This window comes from Eulemur rufifrons, chromosome 7, assembly GCF_041146395.1.
Source record: "Eulemur rufifrons isolate Redbay chromosome 7, OSU_ERuf_1, whole genome shotgun sequence".
Lineage (NCBI taxonomy): Eukaryota > Metazoa > Chordata > Mammalia > Primates > Lemuridae > Eulemur > Eulemur rufifrons.
The window spans coordinates 79,412,911-79,430,776 of NC_090989.1; the positions used below are offsets into that span (position 1 = coordinate 79,412,911).

Sequence of the window (17,866 nt, forward strand, 5' to 3'; positions counted from 1 at the left end):
TGCCCTCTTTCATGTCTTTTCTGAGGTGATACAAAACCATAAAGTATATCCCTACTACATGTTTATTTATCATAAATGTGAAACTGTCACAAGGCAAACAACAATCCAACTTTAATGAAAAAGAAGACTCAGAACTAACAGGAATGAGTAATTTTCTAGTGTGGTTAGAGAACAGAAGATACTTCAATTCTGAACCAATTCTAATTCTTAAAGCTTAATTCCAAGCCAAAAGGCCTCTAAATTTCTTCTATTATTAGTCATTCTGGTCTCCATATATAATCCCCAAACTCAATTCCTACCTTAGTTTCAGCCATATAACCTAGCAAACATTTTAGCCGTGCTGATTATAAGAGACAAAAATTTGACAATTTTAAGTTCTCTTTCCCTCATTCAAAAATTAGTTTCATATGAATGAGTTTTGTGTTTGCTTTGTGACAGCTTTGCCAATCAAAAGTGATTAACTCTCTTTTGTTAAAACAAACACTACTTAGAAGAACATAAGGGGGAAAACAAGCCACAGTACTTTGTTTTGCCATTCCAACAATCCTAACATCGACTCAAGTCTACACATATCGTCTTCAACACATCTTCGGCATACCTGACACAATCTTGCAGCTCATGGTGATGGGCTGGAAGGATTTTCCAGGTGACTCAGGGTTAGGAACCTGACTTTGTGGCACAATTTTGCAGCTTGATGCTATTGGCTGAAAAGCTGAATTACCATGAGAACAAAAGGTAACTTTCTGGGATGTTGTCATTTTGGTGGGTGTTCTTTCCAAAGAAGATGGCAAAGAATAAAACGTAGTGTGTCGCTCAGCTTCAGTGCTAGCTGGGAATCCTGCTTGAAACAAACAGGCAAATGGTAAGTTACTGATCACTTTGAAATAACAAAACCTCACCATTGTAGGAAAAGAATAAAAATTTCAGCACCCACTTAAACCACTTACTGGTAGTAAAATAAATATAATCAATTACCTCTTTATATCTTTTTGATAAAAAAATAAATATGCTTAGAATGCAATTTAGTTAAAAATGCTTCTTTCAAGAAATCAGAAAACATATTAACTATAAACCATATATAATATAATATGTCCCTACATTCTTTAATATATAAATTGAAAAATTGTTTAAGTTAGAGAAGAGGAAAAACTCAAAAGCATTCACTAAATGCCCATAAAGAAGATGCAATTGAGATGTAAAGAGGAATAAAGTTGAGATTTTATAAAAGAACTAAAATATTAATATCACATCAAAATACAGGCTTTGAGATAAAACACCATTTAAGATCAATTTTATATCTTATACACTTATATGTGAACACTTAAATATATATTGATTTCACTTACATATCACATTAGCTATTTAGTATTCAAGTTTCTTGTTCACACAGAAGCTGAACCAGAAAGTCTTCTTGAAATATACTAGAAGAAATTCTCATAATGATCAAAGGATAAAAATCTAATGCTTTTTAGTGACTTTTGCATTTTATAAAACGTTGGTAGAACTTTATGGCAAAAATTTTTCTTGAGTGCAGAGATTTGGCTATTTTCATAATAGAACTATATAGTAGAGGCAGCATGTCTACTTATGGAAAATTTATTTATAGGTCTCTGAAGGCAGCAAATGAGAGAAAGGAATGCCCCAGAATGACTCTATACAAGGAAAAATGCTTTGCTACCTTTGTCCACAGAGGCATCAGGTACTGGCTCATGTGTCTGCTTTATTGGTGAAGAAGCTTTCACTGGGGCTGGAATGGTCAAAGGCAATGATGGAGGGGCATCAGAGATGTCTGACTCAGAGGGCTGAGGATAAATGTAGTCTTCTCCAAGAGAATGGCGATGGAGTTCCACATCCACTACCTACACAATTGGGCAAAAATTGGGCTTGTGAGTCCATCATCAATGTCACAGAAAGCTCAAATCCTGTGGCCTAAGAGTTGTGACAAATGATTTCTAATCATACTTCAAAGGCCATTTCAATCTGAAGAACTAAGAGATTTACCTTAGAACATAATGTAATCTGGCTTAACAGATACATATCTCAGTGAAATGAATCACAAAACCGGTGCCTTTTCATTTGATATTTCTATTCCTTAAAACACCATTCCTCCCAATCTTTGCATAGTTGCCTTTCTTACCATGGGCTCTCAATTAAATGCCACCTTCTCAGAAAGACCTTTCCTAACCACCCTATTTTAAACAACTCCCTTGTCCTCCAGCTACTCTTCCCCATAGCACTTAACTGAAATTATTGTTTGCTTTTGTGTTTAATGTCTACCTTCCCCATTCTCAACACCACCAAGAATATAACACCTTGAAGACAGAAGCTAGAAGCTTTTTCATTTCTGTATTCCCAACACCTGGACTAGTGCCTAGAATATAGTAGGTGCTCAATAAATATCTTCTGATAATACAGCACATTTCTCTAGGCAGAGTAAGATTTAACTTACTCTTAATCAGCTAACTCTGATTAAATGGCTATTGCTAATATATCATGAATACAAAAGAGTGGTGTGGAGAACAGAGTTAGAGGTATCATACTTCCTGATTTTAAAATTTATAAATCTACAGTAATCAAAACAGTATAGTGCTGACATAAAGACAGATATACAGACCAACAGAACAGAATAAACCCTCACATATACACTCAAATGATTTTCTACAAGGGGACTAAGACCATTCGATGGGGCAAAGGACAGCCTTTCTGACAAATAGTGGTAGGAAAACTGAATACTCACACACCAAAGAATGCAGTTGGACCCTTATCTTATATTAATAATATATTATTATTAGAAGGATTTGTTCTGTAAAATTTAGATTCAGTCAAAAGGCCGCACTCAAGGACCCAGAAGTCCACATGTGGCCCAAAGGCTGCAGATGCCCCACCCCTGTACACTACATACTAAAATTAACTCAAAGTGGATCAAAGACCTAAATGTAAGAGCTAAAACAATAAACTTCTTAGAAGAAAATGTAGGAGAAAAGCCTCACTGGATCTGACAATGATTTCTTGTATATGACATCAAAAGCACAGGCAACAAAAGAAAAAAACAGACAAATGGAACTATATCAAACTTAAAAACTTCTGTGCATCAAAGGAACAATCAACAGGGTGAAACAGGAGAAATAAATCACAGAATGGGAATAAATATTTGCAAATCATATATCTGATAAGGGGTTAATATCCAGAATATATAAATAACTCCTATACCTCAACAACAAAAAAACCTGATTAAAAAAATGGGCAAAGGACTTGAATAGACATTTCTCCAAAGATATACACATGGCCAATGAGCACATGACAAGATGCTCAACATCACCAATCATTAGAGAAATGCAAATCAAAACTACAAGACACCCCTTCACAACCATTAGGATGGCTATTACAAATTTAAAAAAATAAACAAAATAACAAGTTGTAGAGAAACTGGAACACTTGTGCACTGTTGGTGGGAATGTAAAATGGTATGGAAGCTGCCATGGAAAATACTGTGGTGGTTCCTCAAAAAATTAAAAATAGAATGATCTAGCAATTCCACTTCTGAGAAGAAATGAAAGGACGGATTCAAACAGATACCTGCACACCCTGGTTCATAGCAGTACTATTAACAATAGCCAAAAGGTGGAAGCAACTCAAGTGTTCATCAGTAAATAAATGGATAAATAAAATGTGGTATATACATATGATGCATTATTATTCAGTCTTAAAAAGGAAGGAAACCTGACACATTACAACATGGATGAAATTTGAGGACATTATGCTAAATGAAATAAAGAAATCACAAAAAAACAAATACTATATGATTCCATTTATATGAAGTATACTAGAGGTCAAATTCATAGAGACAGAAAGTAGGGTGGTGGTTGGGGGGAGGAGGGAGGGAGGAATGGGTCGTTGATGTTTAATGGGTACAGAGTTTCAGTTTTGCAAGATGAAAAGAGTTCTAGAGATGGATTGTGGTGATAGCTGCATAACAATGGTGATATATTTAATGTCACTGAATTGCATACTAAAAAATGGATAAGATAATTTTATATTATGTGTTTTTAACCAATTTTTTAAAAAGGGGATGAAACAGGGAAGGCCAACTTAAAAAAAAAATCTAACACTTATTTTTTTCCTAATTAAAAATGAAGATTAATTTTCATCCTTTGTTCCCAAATAATCCTGTAGGAAAAAACCTACCGTTTCTGCTCCAAGAGTCTGTAAGCCTGTGTAAGTTCGATCCAGCTATTGAAACACGAAAAAGAAGAGTGTTAAATCTCACTGTGCTTACGTCTACATCTTAGGATACAATCTTATCTAAACCCCCTTTCTCCACAAGTCTTGATACCATAGGATCTAGTTTTTCATAATGTAAACTATCATCACTGTAATAAAAATCTTCAATTTTCTGAGGGAAAAAAACTGAGTAAAATCAATAAAAACAATCTCAATACTATATATTTTAATATAAATAATACAGTTCTAAAAAACTATTCTAAGAACAATCTAAAAATGGAAGAAGTTTTACACAAAAAGATGTTTATTGCAGCATTATCTATAATTACAAACTAAAACCAAAGTAAACATCCCATTATAGAGGAATGTTTAAGTAAACCATGGACCATCAATTTGTGAATTATGCAGCCACATAGATGACATTTACAAAAACTGTATAAAAATATTTTAAATATAGGCTATAAATATTTTAAATGCATACAGTATGATGACACAATATATTTACAAGCATTTTTGAAAAAAGAAATGAAGGCCAGGCGCGGTGGCTTACGCCTCTACTCCTAGCATTCTGGGAAGCCAAGGCGGGCGGATAGTTTGAGCTCAGGAGTTCGAGATCAGCCTGAGCAAGAGCGAGACCCTGTCTCTACTAAAAACATAGAAAGAAATTAGCTGGACAACTAAAAATATACATATATATATATATATAATGAGCCGGGCATGGTGGCACATGCCTATAGGCCCAGCTACTCGGGAGGCTGAGGCAAGAGGATGGCTTGAGCCCAGGAGTTTGAGGTTGCTGTGACCTAGGCTGACGCCACGGCACTCTAGCCTGGGCAACAGAGTGAGACTCTGTCTCAGAAAAGAAAAAAGAAAAAAGAAATGAAAATTTAGGCAGTATAGGTAATGCTAATGACTTCAAATATTGTAACATCATGATGATTTATTTTTGAGCAAAGATTATAAACTGAAAGAATATTAACAACATAAACAAAAGAATTTACACTTGCATAGAAAGAGGCTAAGGTGTTTGTTTTTAATTTATATTCTATCACTTTTTAAAAAAGGATTTATGACATCTTATGAATATAAACATTATACAATAAGACTGATATAAAAAAATGATTAATTTGGGTAGCAAGGAAAGACAGAGAGAGAAAGATGAAGCCAGGGGTAGGTTAGTACATACAAGGTTTTAAAGGCTTGTAAAAGGTAGGTATCAAATCTGGCAAAGTTCCTCAGCAGCCAACAGAGAGGACAACTCAGTCAGTCATGAGATTTAGTGTTTATATGATACAAAGATAAAAGATTAATAGTAGTTCCATGGAAGAGATCTGGAGTTTTAATATTTCAATCTTAGCCAACAATATGACTTATAAAAAGATATAGGCAATTTTAGGTTATATTCATTTTCATATCCTCCAGAGCACAGAAATAATAGTCTCTTTATAATCTGCACTGGTGTATGTTTCATCATTGGGACCAAATTTTAAGAGACATTGATAAAACAGAAGTGTTATCAAAACAGTAAGAAGAATTGGAAAACACAGCACACAAGCAATGTTACAAGAACAGGTTTTGCCTGGAGAAGAAATGATTTAAGGAGACACGTGAAGGTTATTATCAAACATTTTTAGAGTTCTTATAAAACAAAGTTTTAGGGCCAGGCGTGGTGGCTCATGCCTGTAATCCTAGCACTCTGGGAGGCCGTAGTGGGAGGATCTCTTGATCTCAGGAGTTAGAGCCCTGAGCAAGAGTGAGACCCCTTCTCTATTAAAAATAGAAAAGAAAAAATTAGCCGGGCATGGTGGCACCTGCCTGTAGTCCCAGCTACTTGGGAGGCTGAGGCAGGAAGATCGGTTGAGCCCAGAAGTTTGAGGTTACTGTGAAAAAAAGGTCTTATTCTATATTATTTTGGAAATCAAACCAAGACAAATGAGGTCAAGGTTCTTTAAAACACAGCAGTTTGAGGTACATTTATGAAAGAAACTTCTAAAAGTTTATTTACTAAATGGGTCAATCTGTTAGCTTGGGAAGTGCTGTGCTCCATGGTGACAGTTTAGGAGAGGTTAAATGATTATCAGTCAGAAATGCAGGATATGGGAATTTCTTAAATTCCGGGAACTTTAAATTTTACATAACTCTAACATTAGAGTATTTAGCATTTAATATTTACAGTATCAAATATACATTGTTGTTTACTACAGAATTTCAGAATACAAAGATCACAGCAGGCTTAAATAGCCAGGAAAAGCTACATAGGAACTTGAAGAATGGAAAAAATTCAGACAATCATTCCAGGAAGGGAACAGCATGAATAAAGACACAAGAGAAGAAGGCCGTAGGCATTTCTAGGACATGAATAGATTAACATGGCTGGAGTAGAGCGCTCATTCAGGGGATTAATGAGAAATAATTTAAGGGAAGTAAGTTGAATCCAAATGGGCAGAGCCCTGAACAGCAGGCATGGGAGTGTGAACTTGAATAGGAATTCAATCACACTTTCTGAAGAAGGAATAGCATAATGGTTCTGCTGTTTTAAGCAGACTAATATGATCGTGATGTGTAGAGGGGACTGAGGGGAAAGGATATAGATTAAAGAAGCCAATCAGGAGATAGTAGGATAACAGCCTAGCAATAGTGGGAAGGGCGCAGTGTAGAATGTAAAAGAGATTATATGAACAAAGAATAACAGTCTACAACTAAGCAATTATTTAGAAAAAAGGAAAAATCAAAGATGGTTCTGAGAGTTAACACAGAAATGACAGGGAAAATGATACTGTAATACAAATAAGGATTAAATGGGCACGATCCAGGTGTTTAAGGTCTCAAAGCCAATACCCAAAATACTATTACTATTAATAGTATTACTGGTAGTAATTACTACTGATTAGTAATAACAGTATTACTACTAATTAGTAATAACAGCACAGTAATACTAATACTAATGTGATTTACTATTTTACAAAATAGTAAAACAATGTTTTCAAAAAAACAGGTTAAAAAACACTTTATTGTCATTTTAGAATACCATATCAAATAATCTTCCATCAAGAACTCTAAGTAATATGTACAATATAGTATGTGAGAGCTATGTAAACAATTCCCTTTATTTTAGAAATTAGGGCTGGGCTCAGTGCAGCATAAGGTAGTATGTGCAGAACTGAAAATAAAACAAAAAGAAAGCAAAACTATTTTAGATCTTCCCCTAAGTAATGGGGCAGTATTCTGCCACTATAAACAAAGTGGCTATATACTCTTTATTTGGTTTCAGTGCTTCTCTGTGGTCACAGGGCAATTTAGCCTTACAGTAATCTCCAGAAAACAGCGTAAACATCAGGTTAAGTAGTACCATCTATCACCAATGGAAGGCAAATTTCAGCATGCCTTAAGGTTTAAAGAGGTGCATCTGTAGAACAAAGGGAATGAAAAAGGAATTCTACAGATGTACTCATCTTTATTTAGTGCAATTTTGGGAGCCATTAATGGGAACATTGTGATAAACCACTAAGTAAGGGTGCCTTGGGAGACATACAGTATTAGGATTGTATCTTATGTAGAGAAAATATACATGAAACTACTATAAAGAAGGCCTAGAGAAACATTAAGGAATGGTCTGTCTTCCCACTATAAAAATGAAGTATGTTTATTATATAAAATTGCAAAACTATTTTTAAAAACAAAAACAAAGGGCAAGGGAAATTGCTCACAATGTCATTATTTCAATTACTCCAACATTTTGGTATATTTTTTCTGTATTTTTTCCACCTTTTTAAAATCATGGTTGACCTCGTATGCATACAGTTTTATACAAGCATACCTCAGAGATATTGCAGGCTTAATTCCAGACCACTGCAATAAAGGCAATACTGCTATAAAGTGAGCACACAAATGTTTTGGTTTCCCAGTGCATATAAAAGTTGTTTACACTATACTGTGTAGTATAGTGTACTACTCTATACTGTCTAGTCTGTATCAAGTGTGCAATAGCAGTATGTCTAAAAAAACCAATGTATGTACCTTAACAAACAATACTTTTATCACTAAAACATGCTAATGATCACCTGAGACTTTAGCAAGCCATAATCTTTTTGCTGGCTGTCTTTTCTGTTTTGCATTGTTATAAAGGGATATCTGAGACTAGGTAAAGGTTTTCTTTTTAGAACGAAAAGGGTTCATTTCGGCCGGGCGCGGTGGCTCACGCCTGTAATCCTAGCACTCTGGGAGGCCGAGGCGGGTGGATCACTCAAGGTCAGGAGTTCGAGACCAGCCTGAGCAAGAGCGAGACCCCGTCTCTACTAAATATAGAAAGAAATTATCTGGCCAACTAAAATATATATAGAAAAAAATAGCCGGGCATGGTGGCACATGCCTGTAGTCCCAGCTACTCAGGAGGCTGAGGCGGTAGGATCACTTAAGCCCAGGAGTTTGAGGTTGCTGTGAGCTAGGCTGACGCCCCGGCACTCACTCTAGCCTGAGCAACAAAGCAAGACGCTGTCTCAAAAAAAAAAAAAAAAAAAAGAGAAAAGGGTTCATTTGGCTTGTGAGTTTGCTGGCTGAAAGACTGGACATCTGGCTGGGCCTCAGGCTGCTTCCACTCATGCTGGAAGGCAAAGAGAAGAAGGTGAGGGGGAGTCAGTGTGTGCAGAGAGAGATCACATGGTGAGAGAGGAAGTAAGAGAGAAAGAGGGAAGGTGCCAGGCTCTTTTTAACAACCAGATCTCACAGGAACTAACAGAGCCAGAACTCACTCACTCCCCCACCACAGTGAGGACAAGAATCTATTTACTAGAAATCCATCCCCATGACCTCAATACCTCCCATTAGGCCCCAGCTCCAACAATGAGGATCAAATTTCAACTTGAGGTTTGGGGACACAAACTATAGTACTGGCAGAGAGGGTCTTCACTCAGTGTTGATGGCTGCTAACTTATCCATCAGGGTAGTGTTGCTGAAGGCTGGGGTGGTTGTGGCATTTTCTTAAAATAAGACAACAATGAAGTTTACCACATGGATTGACTGTTCCTTTCAAAAAAGATTCCTCTGTAGCATGCAATGCTGTTTGGTAGCATTTTATCCATAGTAAGACTTCTTTCAAAATGGGAGTCAACCCTCTCAAACCCGGTGGTTCCTTTATCAACTAAGTTTATATAATATTCTAAATCCTTTGTTGTTGCTTTAACAATGTTAGGCATCTTCACCACAAGTAGATTCCATCTCAAGAAACCCCTTCGTTTGCTCATCCATAAGAAGCAACTCTCATCTGTTCAAGTTTGATAATGAGACTGCAGCAATTTGGTCACATCTTCAGGCTCTAATTCCAGTTCTCTTGCTATTTCCCCCGCATCTGCAGCTAATTCCTCCACTGACGTCTTGAACCCCTCAAAGTCACCCATGAGGGTGGGAATCAACTTCCTCCAAACTCCTGTTAATGTTGATATTCTGACCTCTTTCCATGAATCACAAATGTTCTTAATTATATCTAGAATGGTGAATCCTTTCCAGGTTTTCCATTAACTTTGCCAAGATCCATCAGAGGAATCACTCTGTATGGCAGCCATGGTCTTAGGAAATATATTTCTTAAATATAAGACTTGAAATGTACATTTCCATCAGAGCTCTTTGGTGACTAGGTACATTGTCAATGAACAGTAATGTTTTGAAAGAAACCTTTTTTTCTGAGCAGCAGGTCTCACAGTGGGCTTAAAATAGTCAGTAAACCATGATATAAACAGTGTCATCTAGGCTTTGTTGGTCCATTTATAGGCAAAGTAGATTTAGCATAATTTTAAGGGTCCTAGGATCTTCAAAAGGGTAAATTAACATTGCCTTCAACTAAGAGTCATCAGCTGCATTAGCCCCTAACAAGGTAGTCAGTCTGTCCTTTAAAGTTTTAAAGCCAGGCGTTGACTTCTCTCTAGCAATTAAAATCATAGATGGCATCTTCTTCCTATAGAAGGCTGTTTCATCTACACTGAAAATCTTTAGTGTAGCCTCTTCATTTATTATCTTAGCTAGATCTTCTGGATAACTTGTTGCAGCTTCTGTATCAGCACTTGCTCCTTCATCTTATACCTTTATGTTATGGAGAGGGCTTCTTTCCTTGAACCTCATGAACCAACCCCTGCTAGCTTCAAACTTTTCTTCTACAGCTTGCTCACCTCTCAGCCTTCCCAGAACTGAAGAGAGTTAGACCCCTGCTCTGGATTAGGTTTAAGGGACGATTATGGCTGGTCTTCTATGCAAATCACTTAAAATTTTCTCCATATCATCAAGAAGGCTGTTTCACTTTCTTACATTTGTTCATGGGAGTAGCACTTTAAATTTCCTTCAAGAACTTTTCCTTTGCTTTCATAACTTGGCTAAATGTTTGTTGCAAGAAGCCTAGGTTTTGGTTTATCTTGGCTTTTGATATGCTTTCCTCACTAAGCTTAATCATTTCTAGCTTTTGATTTAAAATGAGAGGTGTGTGACTCTTCCTTTCACTTCAATACCTTCAACACTTAGAGGTAATTGTAGGGTTATTAATTGGCCTAATTTCAGTATTTTTGTGTCTCAGGGAATAGGGACACCTGAGAAAAGGGAAAGACAGGGGGAATGGCTGGTGGTAGAGCAGTCAGAACACATACAACACTGATCGATTAAGTTCACCATCTTACAAGAGCGTGGTTCATCGTGACTCAATAGAGTAACAGTAGTAACATTAATTATCACTGATCACCAAAATAGATATAATAATGAAAAAGTCTGAAAATATTGTAAGAATTGCCAAAACATTATAAACACAAAGTGAGTACATGTTGTTAGAAAACAGCACCAACAGATTTGTTTGATGTAAGGGTGCCACAAACCTTCAATTTGTAAAAAAGGCAGTGTCTACAAAGTACAATAAAACAAGGTGTGCCTACTGCTTTTCACTTACTGTAATGGCAATTTCCCCCCATGTGTAGAAAATACTTCATAAAACAAATTTATAATGGCTGCACAATAAACCACATGGCTGTATCTATTAATGAAGGATTCCTTACAAAAGCATTACAGTCTAATAACTTTATAACTTACAAAACATGTTTGTTCACCTCTATCTTTATCCTTATAAGATAAACATATCCTTTATTCTTATGAGATAAACAGACAAGGATTATTATTTGTCCCATTTTATAGAAAAGTAAATAAAGTTCAAAAAAAAAAAAAAAAAGATTTCAGTAACTTAGCCCCAAGAAACGTATTAACAGTGAGGTTAGATCAAAGATTTATGTCTTCTGATTACCTGACCAGTTAGTTCATCTTTTTAAAGAATATACATTGTACTGTAAGTGACTTCCTCCCCAAGCTTCAGAGGACAAAGAAGTGTTGTATAGCAGCAAACATAACACACTCAAAAATATTATCTCCTCCTTCCACTATCCTTGGTCACTTGTCTCAGAAAACCTACCATTACCACTTTAAATATAGTCGACTCTTGAACAACACAGGTTTGAACTGTCCAGTTCCACTTAGACCAAACCCTCCTCTTCAGCCTACTCAATGTGAAGATGATAAAGATAAAGACCTTTATGATGATCTACTTCCACTTAAGGAATAGTAAATATATTTTCCCTTCCTTATGATTTTCTTATTAATAGTTCTTTTCTCTTGCTTTATTATAAGAATATCGTATATAATACATACATTGTGCAAAATATGTATTATTTGACTGTTTATGTTATTGGTAAGGCTTCCAGTGTACAGTAGGTTATTAGTAGTTAAGTTTTTGAGGAGTCAGAAGTTATATGTGGATTTTTGACTGTACAGGAGTCGACACCTCTAACCTTCATGTTGTTCAAGGGTCAAAAGCTAATGAAAAAAAGACTTCACTTCTGGGGAGCAATGTTTTGTTACAATACCTTCAGATTATGTATGATATCTATCCGCTTGTTCTGGCTGTCCTTAAAGTGAACTTGAACTCTGACAGGAAACTCACCCCAGCCTCTTCTGGTCAGGTGAAAAGGAGGCTCTCTAGGGAAAAGCAGACATTAACACATTTGCCCATGTTCATTCTCTCATCCTAGACAGGAAAAGGTTTCTCATACTGCGCAAATAAGAAATTCATGTCTGTGTGAGAACCATTTAGGTGTCCTCATTTGAAGCTAAATCGTCATGCTGAATTTTTCTAAAATGCTAAATTATAAAAGAAAAATTCAACTCAAGCTTGTATTAATCTTCAGTTACTAAATGCTAAGAGCTAAGAGTAAACAGACCATATAATCCAATGTCATTTTCATGAATGAGGGAACTAAGGTGATGTGATGAATGTCAGACAGTAGGGCAGGATCCTTAATTAGCACGTGACAAACACAGACTGAGGTAATATGTTCCCTATCCCAGACCCTCATATTTATTCCTCCACTGAGGCAAAAACAAAATAAATCATTGCTCAATCTCCAAGTGGTAATTCAACTGAAACTGTCTACTAAGGACTTTAAAATAAAGAGCCTATGTTCACAGCATAATCTCCCCCAAATAATGACTATGATTTTAGTGGGTAGAGTGGAATGTAAGTGAATGCTAAGTGGACTGAAGAATTCTCGTCACAATGAATTTGTGAAGGGAAAAGAAGGGAAACTGATGAAACAAGAATGGCAAACTGTTACTAACTGATGATGGGTACATGAGGGTTCATTATACTCTTTAGTTTTCTATATGTCTGAAATTTTCCATAATAAAAAATGTAGAAATTTCATTGAGAGATCTTTAAGTACTCTAAATAATATGGTTTAAGTTAATGGGGTAGAGAGAGAATGTCTTTAAAATGAAAATGTTGGTTAGGAATCACTAGCTTAGAATTATTATAGTGAAAGAAGATGCCAAAATTACAGGGAGAAAAACTTCCAGTGGGATGTGTTTTTGGAAAACTAAGGAGAGACATGAATTCAGTGAGGGCAGAGTACAGGAACACAGCTGGAGAAGAATCTAACAGATGTGAATTAAGCAGCACAGAGCCAGAAGCTAACAGCGGAGCCCAAGATAGGAAAAAACCCTGAGTATGAGAGTAGCCTAGAAAGCAGAGAAATTAACAATATGTTACACACCAGAGATAAAAGAAAGTAAAGAAAACTAGACTGTCCTGCATGGAAGAAACCAGCTGAGCTGAGAGAAGTAGCCCTGATGTTGGTACAGATTTAGGTTTGGGGTCAAATGAGAAGGTAGACTTGAGATAACAGTTTGAAAATGGATCTAAGACCAGAGATGCAGTGGGGCTAAGGGGCATGGTGGACTTAAGAGTAATTAATGGAAATTCTATTGATGTTAAGTCATTTAAATTTCTGTAAAGCTAAGTGGTTCATGTTGTAATATGTCTTAATCACACTGTTTCAATGCTGGATTTTTCTCACAATGGATATAATAAATTAGGTCTGTTCCTCAATTTCTATACACGGACTAACCTTTAGTGAATAGACAGGAAGAACTGCCTCTGGGAAGACACAGGCAAACATAAAGCCAAGAAAAAGGAACAATGCTTTTTGACAGGAAATTCCTACACAACCATATTTTTGGAAGCCAAAAAAAAAAAAAAAAAAAAAAAAGAAAGACAAAAGAATCTAAGACCTACCAATTATCAATGGAAATTTTATACTTCAAAGGATCTGTTACTTCACACAAAAAAGGACTGCCTCCCCTGAACAAACATCAGTATTTCTGGATTAATCATAGATGTTGAAATATATCAATGGCCAAGAAGGAAAAATCATACTATAGGGCTATAAAAAAAAAAAAAGCCTTTATCAGAAATATAGAACGAACCATAACTTCTTGTTCAACTAATTAATTCAAATGGCCAACCAGTCTTTCAGGATCACTCCTAGAGATCAAGAACTCACTACTTAATGAGACTTCATTACATTTCTAAATAGCTCTGTTATAAAAATATTTCTTCTATTTCCCGCATGTCAGTTCTAGATATGCCATTTGGAATCACTAAGAATAAATTCTTCCTCTACATGAAAGATCTTCAAAAGAACATCCTATAACATTCCAGTCTTTTCTTTTCAGAATGAATACCTCTGTTCCTCAGAACAGTAGCAGCAGCAAACACAGTTATTTCCTATGATCCAACCATGTTCTAAGCCCTTTATATCTACTAATTGATCTAATCTTTACAATCACACTATGAAATATCCCCTCTGAGACACAGTGAGGTTGAATAACTAACTTGCCAAGATCACACAGTTAATAAGTAGTGGAACCAGGATTTTCACTCAAGCAAAAGGCTCCAGGGCCCACATTTAACCACTGTGCTAGTCCACATCCTCAAGGTGGCAGACCTCACTACCCAGGCCACTCTCCTCTAGATGCACATAGTGTTAACTGGATATTGTCAGACTGCTGCAGGGCACAGCAAGTCTCCTTGACGTCTAATAAAGCAGCCTAAAATTGCATTATTGCATTACCATGCTAAGTAATTTGTTTTTACCTTTTGGTTTTTACTTTTCTAATGAGGCTACTGGAAAATTTAAAATTGCATGTGTGGCTCACAACATATGTTTCTATTGGACAGTGCTACTCTAGAGAATTCCTATATTGGAGCTAAATGAAACAGATATAATCATTTGAAGAAGCTCACCAGGATTTTCTCTGGGGACCTAGCCCAGGCTAGTCTCACATACACCAAGGGCAGGAATACTCCACTAAACTTCTCAAAGGGAGGGACCACATGGTGTTCATCTTTGCAACCCCTGTATCAAGCCCTGAACCTTAGCATACATTTAGTGACTGTCGTGTGCCTAAAAACAAAGATTACAATCACAGCTTTTAGGAAGTTGGCTAAGAGTTGCCATGACATCTGAACCAAATGTGAAAATGATACTTCTATAGGAGCATAATCTACCTATGCTCTTTGTCAGGAAACATGTTGTGATGAGGAGATTCAGGGTGCTTCAGAAACACATTTGTACTTTGAATCACAGTAAGATAAACCATAAGTTTCAAGGCAGATGCAAAAGTCCTCCCATATTTCATCAAATCACTTTAGATACCTGATACAAGAAACATCTTAAGAGTCCTGAAGAACATAATGAGTTATAATTAAATCTAAGACATATGCTAACTGTTCTATCTTACTTTATATTGGTTATACCATGTCTGGAGTTTTAGGTTTAGTTCTAAAAAGACTATTTTAAGAGAAATATAGATAAACTGGAGCGTGTCAAGGAATATAACCTGGAGGACAAAAGAACATAAAACAAAGCCACATAAGTGATAACTGAAACAAATGTGGATGAGACCCAACAGCTGCTTTCAAATATCTGAACAACTGCTACATGGAAAAGGGATTATAATGATTCTGCCTGTGTGGTGGCACAGGCATATGAAAGTACTGAAAGTTTAGAAGTTAGAGAAAGTTATAATAGATCTCTACTCAGTACAATTATAAACTTCCACACGAACAAAGCCACTTACAAATACAAGGGCCCACCTCATGAATTCAATAACTTACTCAACATCAAACATGAAATGAGCACTTACTACATGCTAGGGACTATACTAGACCCTCATAAGACAAGCGAGTCAAGGTTCCAAACATCAAGAAGCTCTAAGTCTAGTAAGGGAGACATATATGTAAATTAGTATAATAGATGTACACATGTTACCCACGTTACTTGCTATAAAAAAACACAGAAGTGTGGCTGATCACAGCAAATGATTTCCTCAGGAGTTTTAAACACCAGAAGCATATAAGTAATAATCTCTTTTAAAATACTGTTTAAGAATCCTAACACCGTTGTTCATAATGTTTGAATTCCTGTTGGGAAAAGCATGTGGTAATGGTATAGGTCACCAGGCTGTGAACAGCCAACTGCTTAGTCACATCACAGCAGCCAATCTACACAATACTGTCAAAGTGACAAGGATCAGACTGAAAACAACTATCACAGGCTGTTTCTTTTTCTTTTCTTTTCTTTTTTTTTTGAGACAGAGTCTCACTCTACTGCCCTGGGTGGAGTGCAGTGTCATCATATCGTAGCTCAATGCAACCTCAAACTCCTGCCTCAGCCTCCCAAGTAGCTGGGACTACAGGTGCACACCATGCCTGGCTAATTTTTTCCATTTTTAGTAGAGCTGGGGGTCTCACTCTTGCTCAGGCTGGTCTTGAACTCCTAAACTCAAGTAATCCTCCCGCCTCAGTCTCCCAAAGTGCCAGGATTACACGCATAAGTAAGCCACTGTGCCCAGCCCACAGGCTATTTCAATGATGTAAAATCTCACAAATTTCATGAAAGAAAGTTCATTTACTATTAGCAGAAAATACTCCACATGTACAAGATGAAAGAGAAATTTGAAAAGGAGATGCAGCATGATCCTTTCTTTGGATTTTCTTAGACTGTTATAACACATTCTGACAAATGATTTGCCACACCTTTACTTGCAGATTAGTAAGGATTTCTAAGGAAATACAATCTTGTTTATTACTGCTTATTTTTTTGCAACTTAAAGGAAGTCAGTGTGTTTTACAAATTGTAATTCTTGGTATGAGAACGGAGGGAAGAAACAGGCATTAGTTTCTATTGTTAAGTAGTAACAGTTTTATGTAATGAGTTTTTAATCTCATTTTTTGGGTAAATCATATCTATCATCAATAAAAATATGATTAATACATGTCAACTGATTCACATTTGTAGTATATGTTTTCCTAAGACCACACATTTTAATTTTTAACATGTAAGGGAATTTCTTATTGATCTGGACATTGAAAAATATATTATGTTTATTATTTACATTTTTATAGACACAGCATTTTTTAAACTTGTCTATTTCTTACCAAACTCACAAAAATATCTTTATTAAAACACTGTGCTCATTTGGAGTTAGGCTATCTAAACTCAGAAAATACTGTCATTCTATAAGGTATCGTTAAACTGTAAAATATTATTAAAATCCCAGGCATTCAAGTAAACAACCATTTACTGTAATTTAACCCATGGAAGAAAGAAGAACAAGGAAGGATTCACTGAGGAACTTTGGAGTTATGTCCTGAAGGATAAAGAGCAAATCTCTTCAGAAAGATGGCCATACTGTGTGTGAGTGTGTGTATGCTTGCATGAGTATAGGAAGAAGACAGATGATAGGGAGGAAAATGGTATTCTAGGCAAAAAAACCCAAGTCTAGGTCATTGGTGGTTTTCTAGGAGAGGATGGATCCTGAGCTTACCTGTATGGGGCATTTCTGAAGGGATTCACATACCACATATAGATTTAAATTAAATCAGAGACAAAGTCTTTTCAACACTAGGGTTTGAAAGCCTAAGAATAAAATTGCTCTTTTATCAATTAAGCTCTACTACTGAAACAAAACAAAACAAAACAGGTATCAACACTTTTCTAAGGCTCTATCCAGTAATGATATGTCAAGAAAATGAAGAAAGTTTTATGAGTAGTAATAAAAGAAAAAAAAAATCTTATTTGCACTGCAAGACTACTATACTGATTGATTCTCGGGCAGACAGGAGATAGATGCAATACCATAAAAAATGTGAAAACTGATGTCTGTGCAAATGCTGAAAATGAAAAAAAAAAAAGTGAAAATTAATCCTTAATTCAGTGCAATTTCAATCTGCAATTTGACAATTTGATTCCAAAGTAATCCAGAAAAACATAATATACTCAAGAAT

General features: G+C 36.0%; 1 protein-coding gene across 2 annotated transcripts in view; it reads right to left on the reverse strand.

Annotated features, from left to right (window-relative positions):
• Positions 1–17,866, reverse strand: part of YEATS2 (YEATS domain containing 2) — a 95,175-nt gene that overhangs the window by 48,082 nt on the left and 29,227 nt on the right. The window contains exons 8-11 of one of the 2 annotated variants that reach the window (XM_069472865.1): positions 12,105–12,216; positions 4,186–4,230; positions 1,679–1,859; positions 599–838 (exon numbers count right to left, since the gene is read on the reverse strand). In XM_069472865.1, the coding sequence (XP_069328966.1) occupies positions 599–838; positions 1,679–1,859; positions 4,186–4,230; positions 12,105–12,216 (578 nt within the window). Of the gene's footprint in view, positions 1–598; positions 842–1,678; positions 1,860–4,185; positions 4,231–12,104; positions 12,217–17,866 lie in introns of both variants that reach the window. The other variant, XM_069472866.1, reaches the window with a different exon arrangement.